This window comes from Gadus chalcogrammus, chromosome 11 (assembly GCF_026213295.1).
Source record: "Gadus chalcogrammus isolate NIFS_2021 chromosome 11, NIFS_Gcha_1.0, whole genome shotgun sequence".
NCBI lineage: Eukaryota > Metazoa > Chordata > Actinopteri > Gadiformes > Gadidae > Gadus > Gadus chalcogrammus.
The window spans coordinates 26,616,662-26,640,927 of NC_079422.1; the positions used below are offsets into that span (position 1 = coordinate 26,616,662).

At 52.5% G+C, this 24,266-nt stretch overlaps 1 protein-coding gene across 5 annotated transcripts in view; it reads right to left on the reverse strand.

Moving 5' to 3' along the window:
* The window catches only part of acacb (acetyl-CoA carboxylase beta), a 44,532-nt gene that overhangs the window by 18,772 nt on the left and 1,494 nt on the right, over window positions 1–24,266 (reverse strand). The window contains exons 2-31 of one of the 5 annotated variants that reach the window (XM_056601723.1): window positions 23,340–24,174; window positions 21,150–21,282; window positions 20,899–21,037; window positions 20,638–20,747; window positions 20,467–20,548; window positions 20,238–20,336; window positions 19,263–19,372; window positions 18,810–18,920; window positions 16,026–16,235; window positions 15,576–15,746; window positions 15,208–15,369; window positions 12,859–13,022; window positions 12,094–12,244; window positions 11,641–11,744; window positions 11,191–11,272; window positions 10,915–11,060; window positions 9,973–10,123; window positions 9,359–9,493; window positions 8,897–9,043; window positions 8,360–8,548; window positions 7,913–8,013; window positions 7,589–7,677; window positions 7,133–7,257; window positions 5,665–5,778; window positions 4,182–4,295; window positions 3,736–3,825; window positions 3,469–3,587; window positions 2,954–2,977; window positions 801–938; window positions 528–627 (exon numbers count right to left, since the gene is read on the reverse strand). In XM_056601723.1, the coding sequence (XP_056457698.1) occupies window positions 528–627; window positions 801–938; window positions 2,954–2,977; window positions 3,469–3,587; window positions 3,736–3,825; window positions 4,182–4,295; window positions 5,665–5,778; window positions 7,133–7,257; window positions 7,589–7,677; window positions 7,913–8,013; window positions 8,360–8,548; window positions 8,897–9,043; window positions 9,359–9,493; window positions 9,973–10,123; window positions 10,915–11,060; window positions 11,191–11,272; window positions 11,641–11,744; window positions 12,094–12,244; window positions 12,859–13,022; window positions 15,208–15,369; window positions 15,576–15,746; window positions 16,026–16,235; window positions 18,810–18,920; window positions 19,263–19,372; window positions 20,238–20,336; window positions 20,467–20,548; window positions 20,638–20,747; window positions 20,899–21,037; window positions 21,150–21,282; window positions 23,340–24,154 (4,425 nt within the window). In that variant the 5' untranslated portion in view covers window positions 24,155–24,174. Of the gene's footprint in view, window positions 1–527; window positions 628–800; window positions 939–2,953; window positions 2,978–3,468; window positions 3,588–3,735; window positions 3,826–4,181; window positions 4,296–5,664; window positions 5,779–7,132; window positions 7,258–7,588; window positions 7,678–7,912; window positions 8,014–8,359; window positions 8,549–8,896; window positions 9,044–9,358; window positions 9,494–9,972; window positions 10,124–10,914; window positions 11,061–11,190; window positions 11,273–11,640; window positions 11,745–12,093; window positions 12,245–12,858; window positions 13,023–15,207; window positions 15,370–15,575; window positions 15,747–16,025; window positions 16,236–18,809; window positions 18,921–19,262; window positions 19,373–20,237; window positions 20,337–20,466; window positions 20,549–20,637; window positions 20,748–20,898; window positions 21,038–21,149; window positions 21,283–22,248; window positions 22,923–22,951; window positions 23,094–23,339; window positions 24,175–24,266 lie in introns of those variants that run through there. The other 4 variants (XM_056601724.1, XM_056601726.1, XM_056601727.1 and 1 more) reach the window with 4 other exon arrangements.

Consider the following 24,266-nt stretch of genomic DNA (forward strand, 5'->3'; position numbering starts at 1 on the left):
GGTTCTACAGGCCCGGGATGGCGGCCACTGGCTGCTCTGTGGTTCTAGAGGCCCCGGGATGGCGGCCACTGGCTGCTCTGTGGTTCTAGAGGCCCGGGAGGCGGCCACTGGCTGCTCTGTGGTTCTAGAGGCCCCGGGATGGCGGCCACTGGCTGCTCTGTGGTTCTAGAGGCCCCGGGAGGCGGCCACTGGCTGCTCTGTGGTTCTAGAGGCCCGGGATGGCGGCCACTGGCTGCTCTGTGGTTCTAGAGGCCCCGGGATGGCGGCCACTGGCTGCTCTGTGGTTCTAGAGGCCCGGGATGGCGGCCACTGGCTGCTCTGTGGTTCTAGAGGCCCCGGGAGGCGGCCACTGGCTGCTCTGTGGTTCTAGAGGCCCCGGGAGGCGGCCACTGGCTGCTCTGTGGTTCTAGAGGCCCGGGATGGCGGCCACTGGCTGCTCTGTGGTTCTAGAGGCCCCGGGAGGGCGGCCACTGGCTGCTCTGTGGTTCTAGAGGCCCGGGAGGCGGCCTGTGGCGCTCCGAGCGGACCTTGCAGCTCTCCTCGTCGTAGAGCCCGGAGGAGGACTCTGGGAGCAGCGGGCTCTCCAGGAAGGACTTGGAGAAGGAGGAGATGATCTCATCGATGTTCCTGTCATGGCGGAAACACAACCGAAGAAGAGGAGCACAAAGCCTTTCAGCTGAGGACGCAACAAACCTCCCAAATACAATTTTGAAGAAAAACAAAGCAATATTTAAGCATGTTAACTTAATTGAGTATGTGAGTGAGTGAGTGAGTGAGTGAGTGAGTGAGTGAGTGAGTACCTCTTGAAGTCCTCGAAGCAGTGGAAGGCTGCCATGGCGCCCATGCGCTGGCAGGGAGGGGACAGCGCCCCCTCCAGGAAGAGCTCGCTGCCGCGCCTCATCTCAAACCCACTGCAGCCGCTGACAGGAGCCGCCACCCTGGAGGGGGGCGCAGCCATCAGGAGAACAGAGCGGTCAGGAGAACAGAGCGGTCAGGAGGAGAACAGAGCCGTCAGGAGAACAGAGCCGTCAGGAGAACAGAGCGGTCAGGAGAACAGAGCGGTCAGGAGGAGAACAGAGCGGTCAGGAGGAGAACAGAGCGGTCAGGAGGAGAACAGAGCGGTCAGGAGAACAGAGCGGTCAGGAGAACAGAGCGGTCAGGAGAACAGAGCGGTCAGGAGGAGAACAGAGCGGTCAGGAGGAGAACAGAGCGGTCAGGAGGAGAACAGAGCGGTCAGGAGGAGAACAGAGCCGTCAGGAGGAGAACAGAGCGGTCAGGAGAACAGAGCGGTCAGGAGAACAGAGCGGTCAGGAGGAGAACAGAGCGGTCAGGAGGAGAACAGAGCGGTCAGGAGAACAGAGCGGTCAGGAGGAGAACAGAGCGGTCAGGAGGAGAACAGAGCGGTCAGGAGGAGAACAGAGCGGTCAGGAGGAGAACAGAGCGGTCAGGAGAACAGAGCGGTCAGGAGAACAGAGCGGTCAGGAGAACAGAGCCGTCAGGAGGAGAACAGAGCGGTCAGGAGAACAGAGCGGTCAGGAGGAGAACAGAGCGGTCAGGAGGAGAACAGAGCGGTCAGGAGGAGAACAGAGCGGTCAGGAGGACAGAGCGGTCAGGAGGAGAACAGAGCGGTCAGGAGGAGAACAGAGCGGTCAGGAGAACAGAGCGGTCAGGAGAACAGAGCCGTCAGGAGAACAGAGCGGTCAGGAGGAGAACAGAGCGGTCAGGAGGAGAACAGAGCGGTCAGGAGAACAGAGCGGTCAGGAGGAGAACAGAGCCGTCAGGAGGAGAACAGAGCGGTCAGGAGGAGAACAGAGCGGTCAGGAGAACAGAGCGGTCAGGAGAACAGAGCGGTCAGGAGGAGAACAGAGCGGTCAGGAGGAGAACAGAGCGGTCAGGAGGAGAACAGAGCGGTCAGGAGGAGAACAGAGCGGTCAGGAGAACAGAGCGGTCAGGAGGAGAACAGAGCGGTCAGGAGGAGAACAGAGCGGTCAGGAGGAGAACAGAGCGGTCAGGAGGAGAACAGAGCGGTCAGGAGGAGAACAGAGCCGTCAGGAGAACAGAGCCGTCAGGAGAACAGAGCGGTCAGGAGGAGAACAGAGCGGTCAGGAGGAGAACAGAGCCGTCAGGAGAACAGAGCCGTCAGGAGAACAGAGCCGTCAGGAGAACAGTACCGTTTCGTTCGAATTTAAAAATAAATGTAATTATTTTCTCAATAATTATGGATGTTTCTTTTTTTTTCAAGGTATCATGAAATGTGTGTCAACAATGATAACGGCGTCCTCGTTAAGATAAAGACGTCTGGGAATCATGAACAAAATTCTCTCCATTCAGCAAGTTTATAACAGCTGGCATTAGTCTAGTATAACATGTAGTATAATTAACTCGGGCTTTAATATTTCATGAGGTTCATTAAGATGCCAAACAACAAGAGTTCCTCTCCAAATATCCAATTTGCATCATTGGATCAAATATAATCATTTAAAATTATATAAATATTGTAAAGCAAGCAAAAAAGCAAATTAAAGAGCACTTGTTAGAGGGGGCTTGAAGAACAACATGAAATGAAAGCTGACTGAAAACGTAATGTTGTTAGACATTCAGACATTCAAATGAGCATGCAAAAATATAACTTTTACTAATTAAATGATTATATTTTACACAACTAGACTACTAAATCTAAGACAGGGTAGGCTGGAGTATCAGTCCAACCAACAACAACGAGTCATACAAGCTACAACAGAACTGAGGATCCTGAACTACGCCAAGTGTGTTTGGGACGGCCCGAGGCCCGTTGGCCGCTACATCATGACAGAAGCCGGGAGGAAGAGGAGGAGGAAGAGGAAGAGGAAGAGGAAGAGGAAGGAGGAGGAGGAGGAGAGAGGAAGGAGGATGAGGAAGGAGGAGCAGCGCGGAGCATTCAGCATGCGAGGGCAGCAGGTGAGCTTTACTCTACCTGTTCAGAGTGGGGCTGCTCTCTCTGAAACAAGACCATCCACAGGAGGGGTTATTAGCAGTGGGTGCATCACTTATTATAGATTAAAATCCTCTTAATATTAAAGACACTGGATGCCTGGCCGCGGCACATTCACATTAATGTCCACGAGGTTAACCGTTGGTAGTTAAGGGTCAGGTTAGAGCTAACTCCAGAGTAATGGGACCAGGACACAGAGAGAGGAGAGGGAGCGAACGGCCTGGTACGTATCCTCAGAGCCCAGTCTGAGCCCCACGCAGACTGAGAGGAGGCGATAGGAACCGACTCCATGCTCACACCTCTTAAGAAGTCAAATATAGAAACACACTAAGGACATCTGACCGAAGTGTGAGCAGTTCACAGAGAGAGAGGACATCTGGATGCAATTAAACAAAGTCTCTATAAAAAGACGGGTAATATAGGAGCATAAAGTGAGGATGGAGGAGGAGTCTACAGTCTGACCCTAAGGGGTTAACCCCTAGTATTAGTCTGGTTACCGGTTAGGGTGAGACGAGGGCAGCATGAACTGGAAGTCCACGGCGCACGTCCCGTCGTGCAGCTGGTAGTGCTGGAGGCTGTTGAGCTCATAGGCGATGTAGCCCCTACGGACGTACACCTGGAGGGAGGGAGGGAGGGAGGGAGGGAGGGAGGGAGGGAGGGAGAGAATGTGGTTAGGTTACATACACCTGAGAGAGAGAGAGAGAGAGAGAGAGGTTAGGGTACATACACCTGAACATGAGACGTTCTGTGTGTGGAGGTCTCACCTCCAGGGCGGCCATGCAGACCACCTGGTTGGCGTGGTAGAAGAAGTTGGGCAGGACATCAAAGATGGAGGTCTCGGAGATGATGAGTTTCTGTAACAAAAAGATGAAGTATTAACATGGTGCTTTATTATCAGACCGAATCCTGGGTGTTTCCCGGCAGAAAGTGTAGCACAGCAATCAGACTTAAAAATATATTTTAAACTGAATAAAAAGTGACTCATAGCACTGATTAAGGAGTCAGGCCTCTTTTTTTGAATGAACATCGGAATGGTCGTCTCCCTCTGACCTTGAGGTTTTCACTCTGACCTTGAGGATCTCAGAATCACCTTGAGGATCTCTGACTCACCTTGAGGTTCTCAGACTGACCTTGAGGTTCTCAAACTCACCTTGAGGGTTAGAGACTGACCTTGAGGTTCTCAAACTGACCTTGAGGTTCTCAGACTGACCTTGAGGTTCTCGGGACAGAACTCGTGGCCGTACATGTCGATGGCGGACAGGAAGATGGACTCCACCTGGTTGTGTCTCAGCTCGTAGGACGGCAGGTGGGAGGCGATCAGCACCTACGACACACACACACTCAGCTCAACCAGCCAAACACTAACTGGAGCTTTAACTACTAAAATAACAACACATGCTCTCCACACAACAAGTCAAACTTCGACTTGAAATACAACGTTTTGTTCTACTGCCAACCAACACAGCTGAACGTCTACAGCAGTCATACTCAAGTAGCGGCCCGCGGGCCTTTTGTGGCCCGCGGGGTGTCTATTAATGGCCCTCAAGCTGTTCTGAAAAGTTTTTTTAATTATTAAAAAAAAAAAAAAAAAAAAAAAAAAAAAAAAAAATCGTGCTGGGCGCTCTTATTTTGAAACCGCGCGCCGCGATCTTAATACGAGGCTGGGGGTTGCAACGATAAACAGATAGCACTCCAGCCCACAGACCGCTCCAGCCCTCCCAAACTCGAGGCAGACAGTCCATCTCAGCAGCAGTCAAGGCCGATTTAGGGTCGTTTTCGACGCAGAGATGTAAGCACGTAATTTACACAAGGGACTTGTTTTCGACAAGTTTTGATTTACGGTTCCTTTAAGGTTCCTTAAGGATTGCGCGTGTTGCAAGGGGATTCTCCGCCAGAACAGTAGGGGGAGCAACGAACGAATCTGTGGGCGTGGAAGTGGAAATCGCTGGCTTGTTTATATTTATAATTATCATAATACGTTCTTGTGTTTTCTTCTTCTCCTTCTTCAAAATTCTTCATTCGCTTCTGTCACAGCCTTTTAAAAATGGCGCTATTATGCTGTAAAACCGGAAATGTGAGACTCCTGAAAGGATGTGGTTAGCTGGCCAATCACAGTCTTTGCGAGCTGCGTAGGGCCGTAGTGTTTTAGTCGCATAGTCAGGAATTTTGGCCGACGCACTTAAGCACGTAAGGGGGGATATTTTACCGCGTAAGGGGGGGTTATGTATCTTACGTGCTTACACGTTACGTCTAAAACGGAGCATATATCGGCCTCAGTCACACGTATACCGACCGGCCCCTTGAGTCACTGAAAAAAAAAATTGTGGCCCCTCATCATTTGTACTTGAGTACCCCTGGTCTACAGAGTCTGTTTATCATGCTCCTCAGCGAAGAAATAAACTGCAATTTTGTACCGCATTTACAGACGTGAGCACGTTTCACCTGGTATCAGGCAGCGCGACACAAACAGCGACTGGAATCAAATCGCTTCAACGCACTGAAACGCAGTGAGGCATAGATCTGTTCCACCACTCACTCCCAGAGGGTCTCCGGTCCTTCATGGGGAGAAACCAACACACGACCGCCCGACGCGGCCGTATGCTCCACGAGAGGCCGGAGATGCTGGCTGAGTGACAGCAGGACGTCTCACCTGTCGGGCGCGCAAGGCTCTGACTGACAGCAGGACGTCTCACCTGTCGGGCGCGCAGGGCCACCTTGGAGTTCTCGGTCCGGCTGAGTTGGGTGAACTCGTCCAGGATCAGCGAGAGCTCGTCGGCCAGCGTGGAGTCCTTCCCGCAGAGCTGGTCCTAGATCAGAGGAACGTCACACAGATCAGAGGAGCGTCACTCAGAGCTGGTCCTAGATCAGAGGAGTGTCACTCAGAGCTGGTCCTAGATCAGAGGAACGTCACACAGATCAGAGGAGCGTCACTCAGAGCTGGTCTTAGATCAGAGGAGCGTCACTCAGATCAGAGGAACGTCACTCAGATCAGAGGAGTGTCACTCAGATCAGAGGAGCGTCACTCAGATCAGAGGAGCGTCACTCAGATCAGAGGAGTGTCACTCAGATCAGAGGAGCGTCACTCAGATCAGAGGAGCGTCACTCAGATCAGAGGAACGTCACTCAGAGCTGGTCCTAGATCAGAGGAGCATCACTCAGATCAGAGGAGCGTCACTCAGAGCTGGTCCTAGATCAGAGGACCGTCACTCAGAGTGGAGGCGGGCTTTGTGTGGGTTTATACAGGAACTGGATGGATATCAACAAACGTGGTCAAAGAGAACCTAAACCCAACCTTATGCTTTATGACTTTACCATGAAGATGGTGTTTATAGAATGAGAACCTAAATATGAGCATTGTGCGTGTGTATTGAGGGGTATCAGTGTATTGAGGGGTATCAGTGTGTGTATTGAGGGGTATCAGTGTGTATTGAGGGGTATCAGTGTATTGAGGGGTATCAGTGTATTGAGGGGTATCAGTGTGTATTGAGGGGTATCAGTGTGTGTATTGAGGGGTATCAGTGTATTGAGGGGTATCAGTGTATTGAGGGGTATCACTGTGTGTATTGAGGGGTATCACTGTGTCAGTGTATTGAGGGGTATCAGTGTCAGTGTATTGAGGGGTATCAGTGTATTGAGGGGTATCAGTGTGTGTATTGAGGGGTATCAGTGTGTGCATTGAGGGGTATCACTGTGTGTATTGAGGGGTATCACTGTGTCAGTGTATTGAGGGGTATCAGTGTCAGTGTATTGAGGGGTATCAGTGTATTGAGGGGTATCAGTGTGTGTATTGAGGGGTATCAGTGTGTGTATTGAGGGGTATCAGTGTGTGTATTGAGGGGTATCAGTGTGTATTGAGGGGTATCAGTGTGTATTGAGGGGTATCAGTGTGTGTATTGAGGGGTATCAGTGTATTGAGGGGTATCAGTGTATTGAGGGGTATCAGTGTGTGTGTATTGAGGGGTATCAGTGTCATTGTATTGAGGGGTGCACTGTATAAGTATAGATACATATATACAGTAAGACCAGGGTGTCTGCTGTTAGTATGAGCCTTGTGTCTGTGTATCGAGGGCATCTGGTCTAACTTTGAGCCCGTACCTCTGTACTGAGGTACAGAGGTACATCAGGTAGCACTGACTATGTGTTGAGGGTTTGAGGTCGTACTATGAGCATGATGACCAGGATGTTCTTCTTGGAGACCTGGGCGTGGGAGAAGATGGACTCCAGGACCGGACTCATGTCCGGTTTGTGTTTCTCTCTCAGGTTGATCACACACTTGTCATAGTGAGCTGTTGGAGGGAGACAGGTTGTTCACTTCTGATCATCTCTCTGGTAGAATAGAGAGAGCTCTGTTCAGTCTTTGCTTTGGAACTTGAGACATTTAGAAATCGTTGTGGCTCTTTAGATAGCAGTGTGAAATGTGATCCGTCTCATAAAATAAAGCAGTCAAATAATGAAAGTAATGAACTATCCATGTATTTCTTATTCCTAAGGCTTCTCTGCACGTTCCTTTGTAATAATGTTGTGCAGCAACTTTTTCTTTGATAGTTATTATCAGCGTCACTAAGCAAGTCCATCTGATATAATGTTTATAGAATGTATTTAACATGAGGAGGTCACCGTGCTGGAACTGCATCTCCACGTGCAGATAACGCTTCAGCAGGTCCAGAACCACAGACTTCATGTAGCCACGGATACCACTGCGGTACCTGGACACACACACACACACACACACACACACACACACACACACACACACACACACACACACACACACACACACACACACACACACACACACACACACACACACACACACACACACACACACACACGTGTTAATGTGTGTGTGGGCCCCAGGAGGGCTTATGAGGAGGAGGGAGAGGAGGAGGAGGAGGAGGAGGAGGAGGAGGAGGAGGAGGAGGAGGAGGAGGAGGAGCGGACCTCTGGACCAGCTGCACGATGCTCTGCGTGTTCATGAAGAACACCTCCCGGTCCGCCTTCCGCTGCAGCGTGGCCGCGTGGCTGTCCAGAACGTTGGCGATCTGGAGGAGGAGAACGTTTAGAGGAGAACGTTTAGAGGAGAACGTCAGCTAGAGGAGAACGTTAGCTAGAGGAGAACGTTAGCTAGAGGAGAACGTCAGCTAGAGGAGAACGTTAGCTAGAGGAGAACGTTAGCTAGAGGAGAACCTTAGCTAGAGCAGAACGTTAGCTAGAGGAGAACGTTAGCTAGAGGAGAACCTTAGCTAGAGCAGAACGTTAGCTAGAGGAGAACGTTAGCTAGAGCAGAACGTTAGCTAGAGGAGAACGTTAGCTAGAGGAGAACGTCAGCTAGAGGAGAACGTCCGCGATCTGGCTGCCAGGCTCCAGCGGTCAGGCTCCGGGTCTCACCCTCTGGCTGGGGAACTGGCAGAGCACGGAGGTGATGTTGCTGGCGTACTGGGCCATGACTTTGCGGACGGCCTTCTCCACGGCGGGCGGGACGCGGCCCGCCACGCTGGTCATGATGTCCTGCAGCTCCAGCAGCGGCAGCGAGGGGTCCCTGAGCGTCTTCATCAGGGTGGAGACCCACTGCTTCACCTGGGGGGAGAGCCACGCCACAGCCCGCTCAAGATGCTGCCCTGGCGGACATTACAACAGAACAAGTACAGCTACACCACCAGAGCCGGAAGTTACAACGTTTAGAGGAGAACGTTTAGAGGAGAACGTCAGCTAGAGGAGAACGTTAGCTAGAGGAGAACGTTAGCTAGAGGAGAACCTTAGCTAGAGCAGAACGTTAGCTAGAGGAGAACCTTAGCTAGAGCAGAACGTTAGCTAGAGGAGAACCTTAGCTAGTGCTTTTATCCAAAGTACAACTTTGTCAGAAGAAAGAGAAACAACCATAGATCGCTCTCGGTTCGGTGAGAATGTTCTTAGAAACCTGCTCACCTTGTTGCTGAAGTAGGGCTCGGCCAGGCAGTAGCCGTCCATCACCTTGCCCAGGTTCTCCAGCACGCTGTGGAACACCTGGTGGAGCTTCTCCCCCACGATGGGCAGAGGCTGCTGGGGGGGCAGGGGGGCGGTGTTGGGCTCCACCTGCGGGAGGAGGAGGTGGAGGAGGAGGACCCCAGGGTTACTCCACCAGGAGCACATGGAGGGGACCATCACTAGCATAGCGCTATCAGCTAGCACCTGGGGCAGACGTGATTCAATGTACAGATCATTTAGTTTATTAATCCATTAATAAACGAATTTCCCTTATTGCACCAGCTAATGAACGGTCTGTATTGGTGGGTTGTCTTCATGTTCATTTGAGAACATAAAGCGTGAACTCTGCCTCTGGAGGTTGATAGATAAAGGCCGTTCTCCTGGCAGCGCCCCCAGCGTCCTGGAGGGGTCGGAGGGCCTCACCAGGACGATGGAGCTGGGGTCGTCCAGCGTCATGCGGGCCACCACGCAGCCCGGGACCAGAACCGCGCCCGGACGCTTCACGAAGTGGATGCAGCCCGTCTCCGTCACCATCAGCGTCATCACCATCTTCATCACCTGGGGACACGGGGGTCTTCATCAACCAATCAGCATCCAACACAGCATCCAGCCCACATCGGGGAGGGATGGTCACCGCACAACTATATAAAGGTCCGTAAGATAGAGAGATCTATATCCCTTTATATCTATTTATGTATTTATAACTATATATACTGTATATATATATATATATATATATATATATATATATATATATATATATATATATATATATATATATATATATATATATATATATATATATATATATATATATATACATACATACATACATATACATATATATATATATATATATATACATACATATACACACACACATAAATATATACACAAACACACACACGTCTCACACACACACACGAGTAGTAGAAATGTAAATGTAACATAATAAATCATAAATAATAAAAATCCATTTCTAAACATGTCTGAGTGTCTCAAGTGTCCGAGCCCCCGCCTGTCTCTGCGGCCCCCACCTCGATCTCCCCGTAGCAGTCCCCCGCCGCCACGTGCGCGCCGTCCTCCACTAGGTAGTGCAGCAGCTTGCCAGCAGAGGGCGCCCTCAGCACGGTGGGGTCCCGCTCCTTCTCAAACACGCACGTCTTGTTGCCCACGGTGATGCGGTAGCTGGGGGCGGTTCAGGAAGAGAGAACACGTTAACGTAAAGAAAAACAATTCTACTAACAACCATGACAGTTATTTCCCCTTCAAGTTCAAGAACATTTGCCTTGGTTTACTGCTCATCCCTGATCAAGTAAAAAAAAAAACACAATTCTAGTAATAACTTAAAATAATGTTTTTTATTTTATAGAGCAGCTTTAAAAAAAAAGTAACTTTCCAAATTCCCTTTGTGGGATCAACAAACCCCCTCTAATGTTTATAATGTTTAATACCAGGTGTAGTACCTGTCCTCCACCTCCTTCATAGGTGGTGCAGCTGTGATGTAGTACCTGTCCTCCACCTCCTTCATAGGTGGTGCAGCTGTGATGTAGTACCTGTGCATCTCCTCCTTCATGTAGGTGGTGTAGCTGTGATGTAGTACCTGTCCACCTCCTCCTTCATGTAGGTGGTGTAGCTGTGATGTAGTACCTGTCCACCTCCTCCTTCATGTAGGTGGTGTAGCTGTGATGTAGTACCTGTCCACCTCCTCCTTCATGTAGGTGGTGTAGCTGTGATGTAGTACCTGTCCACCTCCTCCTTCATGTAGGTGGTGTAGCTGTGATGTAGTACCTGTGCACCTCCTCCTTCATGTAGGTGGTGTAGCTGTGATGTAGTACCTGTCCAGCTCCTCCTTCATGTAGGTGGTGTAGCTGTGATGTAGTACCTGTCCACCTCCTCCTTCATGTAGGTGGTGTAGCTGTGATGTAGTACCTGTCCACCTCCTCCTTCATGTAGGTGGTGTAGCTGTGATGTAGTACCTGTCCACCTCCTCCTTCATGTAGGTGGTGTAGCTGTTGCCGTCGTAGGACAGCAGCAGGCCGCCGTCACTCAGCCGGTGGACGTCGATCTCGATGTCCATGGCGTTCATGATCAGGACGTAGGTGGTGGGGGACTGGCGGGCCACCTGGGCTCGGGGTCAGAGGTCAGAGGTCAGGGGTCAGGGGTCAGGGGTCAGGGTTCCTTGATTCAGTACTTTGTTGTAGTGGATCGCCTCACGGTATGAGGAGGAACGAGGGCGCAGAGAGAGCACTCACAGTCAGGACGAACTTCACCCCTTCATAGATGAGCTCCACGCTGACCGAGTTCAGCAGACTGGCTGCTGGCAGCACCTGGCCCCTGGAGACGCATTGATCAGGGAACGCATTGATCAGGGAACGCATTGATCAGGGAACGCATTGATCAGGGAATGTATTGATCAGGGAACGCATTGATCAGGGAACGCATTGATCAGGGAATGCATTGATCAGGGAACGTATTGATCAGGGAACGTAATTATCAGGGAATGCATTGATCAGGGAATGCATTGATCAGGGAATGCATTGATCAGGGAATGCATTGATCAGGGAATGCATTGATCAGGGAATATATTGATCAGGCTAAACCTCTGAAGGTATTATAATAATATTGATTTTTCCTATAATTATAATTAATAAGACGGCACTCTCTTTCATGGTACATTATTAATATTAATATATAGATGAGACCTCTCCAGGGAGTGCAGGTAGTCGGCCATGCTCTTCCTGAAGCTGGCGTCGGCCACGTGCAGAGCTCCACACACGATCCCCAGCATGGTGTCCGGGCGCTCTGCCTGCAGACACAACCACACTCAGAGGAGGAGAACCCCGTCCTGCTGGACCTGCACCCCCCCGCTGTCAGCAGGCCCCAAAGCTCCAACAGGAAGAACCGTCCTACGGAACCTACTGGACCTCAACCCTCTCTGCTATAAGCTGGGCGGGAAGGTTCTAGTGCAGAAGGTTCTAGTGCAGAAGGTTCTCTACCTGAACCTTCTCTGCTATCAGCTGGTCCAGGAGGTTCTAGTCCAGACGGTTCTAGTCCAGACGGTTCTCTACCTGAACCTTCTCTGCTATGAGCTGGTCCAGGAGGTTCTAGTGCAGAAGGTTCTAGTCCAGGAGGTTCTAGTGCAGAAGGTTCTCTACCTGAACCTTCTCTGCTATCAGCTGGTCCAGCCAGCCGGTGTCGATGTCGTTGTTCCTGAAGCACTCTGTCTCCAGCAGCTTGATGAGGTACTCCACGGTGGTCCTGAAGTCCCCTCTGATGGACAGCTCCTTGAGGGCCACCACCATGTTCCTGAGGACCACCCAGGATTTAGAAGACCATCCAAACTTCTCCAAACAAGAGCCACGGTCAAATGGTGTGAGCTATATAAAAAGTTAATCTAATGGTACAATACCAACAAAATAAATAATAAAATGTGGTAGAAATGTCAATTATAACATTTCAGATGGTTGTTGATTTTTTATTATTTTGAATTTAGGACAGGGCCACCTAACTTAGGGATCCTAATTTAAGAAATTGCTAACTTCGGATAGTTCTGTAATCGCTAAATTCCTATCCTAAAAAAAGATAGGATTTCTTCCTAAGTTACTGAGTTACTTCCTAAGTTCTTCCTAAGTAATCTCCTTCTGTAATACCAAACCTCCTAATGGCCTTCCTATGTTACGATAGGATAGGGTTTCAGAGTTAGGAGTCTCTGTAATGAGCCCCCAGTAGGATATAATCAGATTAGCCATCGGGGTCAAATGAAATACTTTCACCAAGAGCTTAACGTAGTGGGGTTCAGGCTGGTGCCGTGCGCCCACTGCCCCCTGAGCTGCAGCTATTGCATTATGAGCAGTTACTTCACCCCACGAACCACTACACTAACCACTCCCACGACCACATCATCACTCAGAGCTACGTACGAGATGGCCTCCTCGCGGTTCTCCCCCCAGGAGAAGCAGTGTCCGAACTGGGAGTCGGCGAACTCGTGCAGCCCCCCGGTGGCGCCGACGCTGAAGTAGCCCCACACGTTCTTACTGCTGCGGAAGTTCAGCTCCTGCACCGTGCCCGAGCTGGGCTTGAAGCCCTGCAGGGAGAGCCAGAAGAGCAGGTCAGAGGTCGAGCAGAAGCACCCCGATAAATAAAGGACAGAAATATCACATTTAGTCATTGAGCAAATGCTTTCATCCAAAGTCTCCAACAAGACTTACAAGTCAGGGTGAGAACGATACGTTATGCGTTACAAAAGTTATAACGTAGGCCTGACGTTGCCCGGCCTATTCCCAAACGCGTGCCAGACTGAAACCTCTCAGTTCAGTTCCTATTTCCACGGGGTGTGGGAGAGAGTGTGAGGATGGCCAGGGTCACCAGCCTCACCTGACCCGAGTCAGAGTGATGTGACTCTGGGCTGGGGGGGGCTGCACACCTGGTGTGTATTGAGCTACAGGTGTCGCAGCCCCCCAGACGGAGGGTTACAGGGTCCGTGCTACACCTCACCTCGGTGGCTTTTACTGGACTCCTCCACCACGGACGCGGGGGTGATGTTGAAGCCGGTTTATTGTATGCTTTGAAGATAGATAATGCGTAGCCTGGTGCTCTTGCCATACAGAGATCGTTCAAACTTCTGTCTGCTGTCCACGTTTCTGTTGATATTGTGGATACTTCTTAATAAATGCAGTGTTGACATCACAAATCGCTGAAAGGTTGATATGCTTCAGCCGCCCTCTGAGCCTTGATGTGTTGTAGACAAAACGCAGCGACTGACGCTGCGTTCACACTACCTGCGTCAGCCGACGGACGGCCGAGGGCGTCTCTGACGCATACGGGACTAGTGTTTGTAGGCGCAGCCTGCAGCCAATCAAATGTGTGGATATAAATACAAAAGATCCTATCGATTCCACATCTCTTTAAAAAAATATAACGGACAGATTCTTCCTGTTTGTTATTGCAAAATGGATCCAGTATGGATCCAGTAGTCGCATGGAGTGTATTTGCATTACCACGATCTGATTGGCTGACGGATCCTACTCTGCCTGAAAAGTTTAACATTTCTCTACTTTTGACGCTGGCCACGGAGCCGACAGAACGGGAACGAAGGGGTGTTGCTTAGAATACTCCTAAGAGACCGTTCGGGAACCACGCCTATAGAGGTAAACAACCTTGATTAGTTTAAATGTAGGAGTCTACGTAGCGCGCTAAGAGTGAACGTTATCGGGAAACCGGGCCCAGGTCAGCTCACAGTGACACTAGAACCAGGTTCACTACCCCCACCAGACCTAAGGTCAGCTCACAGTGACACTAGAACCAGGTTCACTACCCCCACCAGACCTAAGGTCAGCTCACAGTGACACTAGAACCAGGTTCACTACCCCCACCAGACCTAAGGTCAGCTCACAGTGACACTAGAACCAGGTTCACTACCCCCACCAGACCTAAGGTCAGCTCACAGTGACACTAGAACCAGGTTCACTACCCCCACACGACCCCAGCTCACAGTGACACTAGAACCAGGTTCACTACCCCCACCAGACCCCAGCTCACAGTGACACTAGAACCAGGTTCACTACCCCCACCAGACCTAAGGTCAGCTCACAGTGACACTAGAACCAGGTTCACTACCCCCACCAGACCCCAGCTCACAGTGACACTAGAACCAGGTTCACTACCCCCACCAGACCTAAGGTCAGCTCACAGTGACAATAGAACCAGGTTCACTACCCCCACCAGACCTAAGGTCAGCTCACAGTGACACTAGAACCAGGTTCACTACCCCCACCAGACCTAAGTTCAGCTCACAGTGACACTAGAACCAGGTTCACTACCCCCACCAGACCTAAGGTCAGCTCACAGTGACACTAGAACCAGGTTCACTACCCCCACCAGACCTAAGGTCAGCTCACAGTGACACTAGAACCAGGTTCACTACCCCCACACGACCCCAGCTCACAGTGACACTAGAACCAGGTTTACTACCCCCACCAGACCTAAGGTCAGCTCACAGTGACACTAGAACCAGGTTCACTACCCCCACCAGACCTAAGGTCAGCTCACAGTGACACTAGAACCAGGTTCACTACCCCCACCAGACCTAAGGTCAGCTCACAGTGACACTAGAACCAGGTTCACTACCCCCACCAGACCTAAGGTCAGCTCACAGTGACACTAGAACCAGGTTCACTACCCCCACCAGACCCCAGCTCACAGTGACACTAGAACCAGGTTCACTACCCCCACACGACCCCAGCTCACAGTGACACTAGAACGGGGTTCACCTCGTCCGGGTTCTCGCTGGTGATGCGGGCTGCGATGACGTGCCCCCGGGGGGAGGGGACGCAGTCGGGGGCCTCAAAGTGGATTAGGGAGTCTCCCCAGGGGGTCTCCCCGTACAGCAGGCGGATGTCTTTGATCCGGAACAGGGGGATCCCCATCGCGATCTGGCGGAGACAGCAGAGGAAGAACAACTGAACGGGGTTCATCGGTTTTTGGCTTCTGACACAGAGTAGTGTTTTGAGAGAGAGAGCGAGAGAGAGCGAGAGCGAGAGCGAGAGCGAGAGCGAGAGCGAGAGCGAGAGAGAGAGAGAGAGAGAGAGAGAGAGAGAGAGAGAGAGAGACTAGGCCTGGTCATTCTGGGGGAGCCCACCTGCAGCTGTGCCGCCGGCAGGTTGACGTCGGCGATCATCTCGGTGCAGGGGTGCTCCACCTGGAGGCGGGGGTTCAGCTCCAGGAAGTGGAAGCTGCCGTCCTCTGAGAAGAGGTACTCCACCGTGCCCGCGCTGACGTAGCCCACCATCTTGGCCAGGCGCACCGCATGCTGCTCACACACACACCGAGGTCAGGGGTCAGGGGTCAGCCCGGGAGACAGACCCGTGGCTCAGGGGGAAGGGAGGGCTTGCAGGTTGCTGGTTCCATCCCCGGCTCCTCCTACGTGTCCCTGAGCCAGGCACCTTGCATGGCTGATGTGGCGTCGGTGTGACAACGTGTGTGTGAGTGGTTGAATGTGAGGAACTAAATGTGAAGCGCTTTAAGTGGCCAGAGGTTAGAAAGGTTAAATTCATTTTAACTTATAGCACGACGACGCTGGAACCCTCACCTGCTCCATCTGCTCAAAGGTCAGGGCGGCGGCCACGGTGGCGGGCGCCTCCTCGATGATCTTCTGGTGCCTCCTCTGGATGGAGCAGTCCCTCCCGAACAGGGAGATGGCGTTGCCGTACTGGTCGGCCAGGATCTGCACCTCCAGGTGGCGGGCGTGCTGAGCCAGCTGCATGATGAAGATAGGGGAGCCCGGAACCTCCGCCTGGACCTGGGGCGACAAGACACTAGCATGAACCTCCGCCTGGACAACAAGACACTAGCATGAACCTCCGCCTGGACCTGGGGCAACAAGACACTAGCATGAACCTCCCCCTGGACCTGGACAACAAGACACTAGCATGAACCTCCGCCTGGACCTGGGACAACAAGACACTAGCATGAACCTCCCCCTGGACCTGGGACGACAAGACACTAGCATGAACCTCCCCCTGGACCTGGGACAACAAGACACTAGCATGAACCTCCGCCTGGACCTGGGACAACAAGACACTAGCATGAACCTCCCCCTGGACCTGGGACAACACGACACTAGCATGAACCTCCGCCTGGACCTGGGGCAACAAGACACTAGCATGAACCCCCGCCTGGACCTGGGACAACAAGACACTAGCATGAACCTCCGCCTGGACAACAAGACACTAGCGTGAACCTCCCCCTGGACCTGGGACAACAAGACACTAGCATGAACCTCCGCCTGGACAACAAGACACTAGCATGAACCTCCGCCTGGACAACAAGACACTAGCATGAACCTCCGCCTGGACAACAAGACACTAGCATGAACCTCCGCCTGGACAACAAGACACTAGCATGAACCTCCGCCTGGACAACAAGACACTAGCATGAACCTCCCCCTGGACCTGGGACAACAAGACACTAGCATGAACCTCCGCCTGGACAACAAGACACTAGCATGAACCTCCGCCTGGACCTGGGGCGACAAGACACTAGCATGAACCTCCGCCTGGACCTGGGACGACAAAACACTAGCATGAACCTCCCCCTGGACCTGGGACAACAAGACACTAGCATGAACCTCCCCCTGGACCTGGGACAACAAGACACTAGCATGAACCTCCCCCTGGACCTGGGACAACAAGACACTAGCATGAACCCCCGCCTGGACAACAAGACACTAGCATGAACCCCCGCCTGGACCTGCCTGGACCTGGGACGTCAAGACACTAGCATGAACCTCCGCCTGGACAACAAGACACGAGCATGAACCTCCGCCTGGACCTGGGACAACAAGACACTAGCATGAACCTCCGCCTGGACCTGGGACAACAAGACACTAGCATGAACCTCCCCCTGGACCTGGGACAACAAGACACTAGCATGAACCTCCGCCTGGACCTGAGACAACAAGACACTAGCATGAACCCCCGCCTGGACCTGGGACAACAAGACACTAGCATGAACCTCCGCCTGGACCTGGGACAACAAGACACTAGCATGAACCTCCGCCTGGACCTGGGACAACAAGACACTAGCATGAACCCCCGCCTGGACCTGGGACAACAAGACACTAGCATGAACCTCCGCCTGGACAACAAGACACTAGCATGAACCTCCCCCTGGACAACAAGACACTAGCATGAACCTCCCCCTGGACAACAAGACACTAGCATGAACCTCCCCCTGGACCTGGGACAACAAGACACTAGCATGAACCTCCGCCTGGACCTGGGACAACAAGACACTAGCATGAACCCCCGCCTGGACCTGGGACAACAAGACACTAGCATGAACCTCCGCCTGGACAACAAGACACTAGCATGAACCTCCGCCTGGACAACAAGACACTAGCATGAACCTCCCCCTGGACAACAAGACACTAGCATGAACCTCCCCCTGGACAACAAGACACTAGCATGAACCTCCCCCTGGACAACAAGACACTAGCATGAACCTCCCCCTGGACAACAAGACACTAGCATGAACCTCCCCCTGGACAACAAGACACTAGCATGAACCTCCGCCTGGACAACAAGACACTAGCATGAACCTCCGCCTGGACAACAAGACACTAGCATGAACCTCCCCCTGGACAACAAGACACTAGCATGAACCTCCCCCTGGACAACAAGACACTAGCATGAACCCCCGCCTGGACCTGGGACAACAAGACGCACATATATATATATATATATATAAATACACACTTCTATATATCTACAGCTATCTATCTATCTACAGCTATCTATCTATCTGTTCTTTGTCTTCACATCTATATCTAAAGATAGATATAGATCAATATATATATATATATATATATATATATATAGAGATATTAGGGTTAGATATCATATCTATAGATCTAGATATGATATCTATAAATATGACGGTTCTTTGTTCAGTAAGGTTAAGTCCCCCTGTTGTTTCTTAGTTTTCTTTTGTACAGTTGCCCCAACGCTGCCCCTTTCGTTGCTCATCTCTCAGACATGGTGGACAGTGGGAGTACTGCGCCGTGGTGCGAGGCGGTGGACAGTGGGAGTACTGCGCCGTGGTGCGAGGCGGTGGACAGTGGGAGTACTGCGCCGTGGTGCGAGGCGGTGGACAGTGGGAGTACTGCGCCGTGGTGCGAGGCGGTGGACAGAGGGAGTACTGCGCCGTGGTGCGAGGCGGTGGACAGAGGGAGTACTGGGCCGTGGTGCGAGGCGGTGGACAGAGGGAGTACTGCGCCGGAGTGCGAGGCGGTGGACAGAGGGAGTACTGCGCCGGAGTGCGAGGCGGTGGACAGAGGGAGTACTGCGCCGTGGTGCGAGGCGGTGGTCCAGACCTGTCGGTAGAGGTTGGGGAAGTCCTCCACGCTCTCCACCTTCCGGATTCCCTTCCCTCCTCCGCCCTCCGACGCCTTGATGACCACGGGGTAGCCGATCCGCTCCGCCCCCTGGGGGAGAACCGTGGAGATGAAGAGGCTGATCCAGATCACCTCAGATAAGAGCTAAGAGCTATCATATACACTAGTGTCATTAAAGGTGAGGTAGGTACGATTTAAGAACTATTACATGTATATACTAGTGTTAATAAGGTGAGTTAGGTAAGAGTTAAGAGATATTATATATATATATACTAATGCTATTAAAGGTGAGGTAGGTGATTTGAGAGCTATTATAAATACACTAGTGATATTAAAGGTGAGCGGTCAGCTCCTGGGTCGATTCTGACCAATCAGGATCTCTCCCCCCCCCCCTGTCCTACAGCAGCTTTAACCCGGTGTCTCCAGTCTTACCGCCAGCCCGTCGTCGACGTCACGGACGCAGCCGTGGGCGTAGACCTCTGGGGGCACGCTGATGACCTCCCCCTGGAGCTGGTCCTCCTCGGTCCAGTCCACCCTCAGACCTAGACCCCCGCCCCCCAGAGACAGACTCAGTCAGACCTGGACCCCCACCCAGAGACACTCAGTCAGACCTGGACCCCGACCCAGAGACAGACTCAGTCAGACCTGGACCCCCACCCAGAGACAGACTCAGTCAGACCTGAACCCCCACCCAGAGACGGACTCAGTCAGACCTGGACCCCCAACCAGAGACAGACTCAGTCAGACCTGAACCCCCACCCAGAGACGGACTGAGTTTAAGACTTGCTTGAGATAACTACCAATATACTTCTTTAATTCAATTCAATTTTATTTGTATAGCCCTTAATCACCATTACAGTCTCAAAGGGCTTAACAGGCCAAATATTTGTGACACCCCCCTTTACCCATGCCCCCACACGGGCAAGAAAAAACTCCCTTGAATCAGCAAGGAAGAAATCTTGAGAAGAAACGCAGTGTAGGGGATCCCTTCTTCCAGGGATGGTCAGGAGTGCAATGGGTGCCACAAATGGCATACAGGTAAATACATGCACATCATATTAAAATGGTGATGGGGTTCTGGCCGGTTATCCATGAGGAGAGTCCAGGCATCCATTCTTTAAAGAGGAGATATTGGGTAGGTGTGTGGTGGATCCATCGCTCTAGCTCTGGCTATGTTTCATAGCCAGAGCTAGCTATCTTTGTTCTAGCTGTCTGTTGTATTCGGGGAACGGGTTAACCTAGTGATGGTTAGTGCTGGGCACTTGGTTCTACGAACCTCCTTACTGTACCCACAGAGATATATTGTTGTTTCTCTTTCTTCTCACTAATGTACTGCTTGTAAGTAGTTCTGGATGACAGCGTCCCTAAAGGCTAGAGGCCCTTAGTGTAAAAGTGAAAGTAACTCACCTGATCCGCTCCAGGGCAGCGTCGGGATGTCTGCACTCTGGGCCACGATGGCGGAGGCCACCTTGTCCCCCAGCGCCCACATGGCCTTACTGGACGGGCCTGCACAGAACGCGTCCCCATGGCAACCGTCAGACAACCGTTTGAAACCAGTCCCTCCACAACACCCCAAACCAGAATCAACAGGAACAACAGGTCCTCCCCACGCGCCCGGGCTCTGTGAGCGTCTTACCCAGGAACGAGATCCCGGCCTTGTCCAGCAGCTCTGGAAGTTTGGGGTTCTCCGAGGCGTGACCCCAGCCGGCCCAGACGGCCTGGGGGGAGACGAACGCAGAGCCTCAGTACCGCCGAGTTCTGTCCAACAACACTGATCACTGTGGCTGTGAGGAACGATGAGCTCTACCTGGACCGGGATCCTCTTGGCGATGTCCACGATCAGCTCTACGTTGGCGTAGTTGTTGTTGTTGGGGCCCCCCGGCACGGGCACATAGTGGTCCGCCATTTTGATGTACTCTACAAAGAAACGCGTGTTATTCCCCGGGTCAAAGAGAAGAGGTTCTTACCACACCTCGGTGTTTATCACCCAGCTTGGGTCTGTCTCACCGGCGGGGAAACGACACGACCCAAACATGACGTAACGTACCGAACCGAAGCTCATCGTTACCTGCATTGGCCTTCAGGTCCTCAGGCGTAACCATGACGACGAAGCGAATGGTCCTCTCGTTGCGGAACATCTCGTAGGACCAGCGCCGGATGGACCGCATGCACTTCACCGCCGCGATGCCGTTGTTAGCGATCAGCACCTGGAACGCCCCGAGGGTGCGGAGAGAGGAGACATGGTGGAGTTATTTAGCATGCACTAAAAGAACAGCTCCAAGATACTGAAGCCAGGGCAGAGAGCCGAGACCACGCTACCTTCTCGATGACCCGGTGGCCGCCGAAGCGGGTCACGAACTCTGCAGGCGAGGCCACGGTGAAGTCGCGCTGCAGATCCATCTTCTTGTGTTCACGTCCTTTCTTCACCAGGTGGAGGCCGGACATGCTAGGCCTGAAGAACACAGAGGGTTTATTAGTGCTACTACCTGGTTCACAGACTGATACATCCACATCACCATAGTTCTACATCTCAATGAGTGTTGATCCAAGAACAGGTTGAGGATCCAGCAGCTGCAGATAAACCGAAGCCCAGGTGAAGATCTGTCCACCTTTTGTTTTGAGGCCTACATAAGGTCGCTGAATAATAACGATAGTCCAAGACCATAGTCCAAGACTCGAGTCCAGGACTACACTCGTCTTGGACTTCAGCGGTCAACACATTTCTGAGTCACATGGAGAGAATCTGACTTGTTTATCTTGAGCTAAACAATGCCATCACTGCAGGTTTATAGGACAGCGGGAGAGGCTTCCAACACTGACGGCTTCTAAACAAGCTTTCAGTTCATGCTCAGAGCCTCACACCTGATTTGAACTTCAGACTTAAATCTCCTATTTCAAACTTTGTACACTTGAGATTAAAAAGATAACCTTCCCAGTTGTTGCTTGACTCATTTCCTTCCTCTTAAGCATGAAAGAACAAGATATCCATTCATTTCAACATCGTTCTACTCTGTCAACACACGTCTGTTCTTGTACACATTATGGGGAACAGTGTGTGTATTCCTTGTGTTGGCATGCATTCAGATATAGTGAATGCTGCAGGGGAATTACTGTTAGAGTAGCCGTATAGTTCCCCTGTTAATCTGCTTCACTTCCTACTCTCAAATTGTTGGAGCCTTTGTTTTCCTTCAGACCTCCACGTGCAGCGTCAAACCTCTACCTGTTACATAACAACAACACACCACGCACGTGCACGTCCTGTCGCCCCCTACCCCTCACACCATATGGAATGAAATGCAGAGGATTTTGCCTACGTGCTGCTTTGTGTTTTGCCAGCCACAGAATCATAAAGGCTACGTACACAAACAAACAAAGGAAGGAAGTGCAGTTCAACCATTTGGGTTTAAAAGGAACCAACCTTTAGGGCACTGAAGCCAGTTGAACCCTGGCCTGTCCTGCCGTCTCCATAGTACAGCGCCATGCAGACTTCACCGGTGCAATTAACACGTAGGACACAACGATAACAGGACTGACGGACTGAGGGCCGGCCCCTAGGCTGTGCGGCTCAGCTGCTCCCTCCCAGTGAGGTTACTCCCTGGCAGAGCTCTGGGGAGGCAGACACGCACGTGTCGGGGCCTACCCTATCACAGGCAAGGTAAACACACCCTCAGGCCAGCCAAGGAACACCACTTAAAAACCAAATGACTGAAGAAGAGAACAGATTGGTGCTTCCCTTTCGATAATCCCCTCAGTAAACCAACAGAGCAGAAGACGTGTGGAGAAGGATCCCACCTGTACAGGTACATACATTTATATTTACTATTTTGACCTTGAGGTTCAAAACAATCCCACAAGATCTCTATTGAGAATACTGTAATATGAGGACAGGAATACGCAGTTCAAGAACTAAACCTCGTTACGTTGCCCCCTCTGTGAGGGTGGTAACATGTCACTCCAACACCGAGGCAAACAGAACGTCCCTCCGTCATTCAGACGGTCAGTGCAACAAAACAGACCAGAGGATGAATGAATGAAATAAAATAAAGAATGGAGAGCAGAAAGCAAGGCAGGCTTCAGCTCTTCATCTATTGCAGACTATAAGAGGGCAAAAAAGTACATACCATGTTTGTGTGTTTAATACAATGTGTTTCTGTCCAGCGGTAACGTGAACCTGCCAGACTCGGACCTCGTTTGAACGGCATGGAGAGACGTTCCAATTATAGCGCACAGAAGTGTGCGGCATGCGACAATAACAACGCTCAGAGAGGACACGCAGACGACACGCAGCCAGCCGACTGCAGGACGCTTGGGACAGACTGAGGACCATCAGACACGTCAACTCTCCAACACACAGTCGCACACAACCCGCCGCACACAACCACACCCACACAGCTCTTCAGGTTGCTGATTCAAGTTGGATTTTAGCCACATCTAGGGTGGGTGGGGTAGGGGTGGTGTAGGGGTGGTGTAGGGGTGGTGTGTGTGTGTTTGGGGGGGGGGGGTGCTTACTTCATCACAGAGCTTGCCCGTGGCGGGGCTGTGCAGGTCAGCCGCGGGGTGGTGGAGGTGGAGGTGGAGGTGGAGGTGGAGGTGGAGCTGGAGGTGGAGCTGGAGGTGGAGGTGGAGCTGGAGGTGGAGGTGGACGGGGGCTGGGAGGGACCTGACGGGGGCTGGGAGGGACCTGACGGGGGCTTGGCGACTAGAGGCCCGTCATCATCGGAGGAGTTGTCCTCGGACGCTCCCAGGATGAAGGCCAGTTTGGGCCGGGGACACTTGAACGCCATCAGGGGGCGGAGTGCGGCGGTCGGCCGGCTCTCGGCCTCCCCTCCGCCGGGGGTCTGCTCCGGGCGGGGGTCTCCTACCGGCGCTCCTGAGGCCCCTGGAGGCTGGGGAGCGGCACCTGTCGCCGCGCCGCCCACCTGAGAGCCGCGGTCCTCCGGGCCAGCAGGGGCAGCGGTGCTGCGTGTGGCGGCGGGCTGCTGGGGCTGGTCCTCCGGTCCAGGGGGGGCAGCGGTGCTGCGTGTGGCGGCGGGCTGCTGGGGCTGTTCCTCCGGTCCAGGGGGGGCAGCGGTGCTGCGTGTGGCGGCGGGCTGCTGGGGCTGGTCCTCCGGTCCAGGGGGGGCAGCGGTGCTGCGTGTGGCGGCTGGCTGCTGGGGCTGGTCCTCCGGGCCAGCGGGGGCGTGTGCGTCAGCGGGCAGCTCCTCGGGCACCGCAGCGGAGGCTTGTTCTCCTCCAGGCATCCCTGCCTTGGCCTCGGGGTGCGACCGCCAGCGTAGGAACAAGAGCACGAGCGCGACTAATCCCAGCAGGGCGAGAGGCAGCATTCAACGGCAGCCGCTCTGTACTGCAGGGAGAGCGCAGAGACTGGATCAGATACACGTGTTCACAGACTCTGAACGGACCTGTGTGTCTGCGTCCCAGCCTTCGATGAGGGAC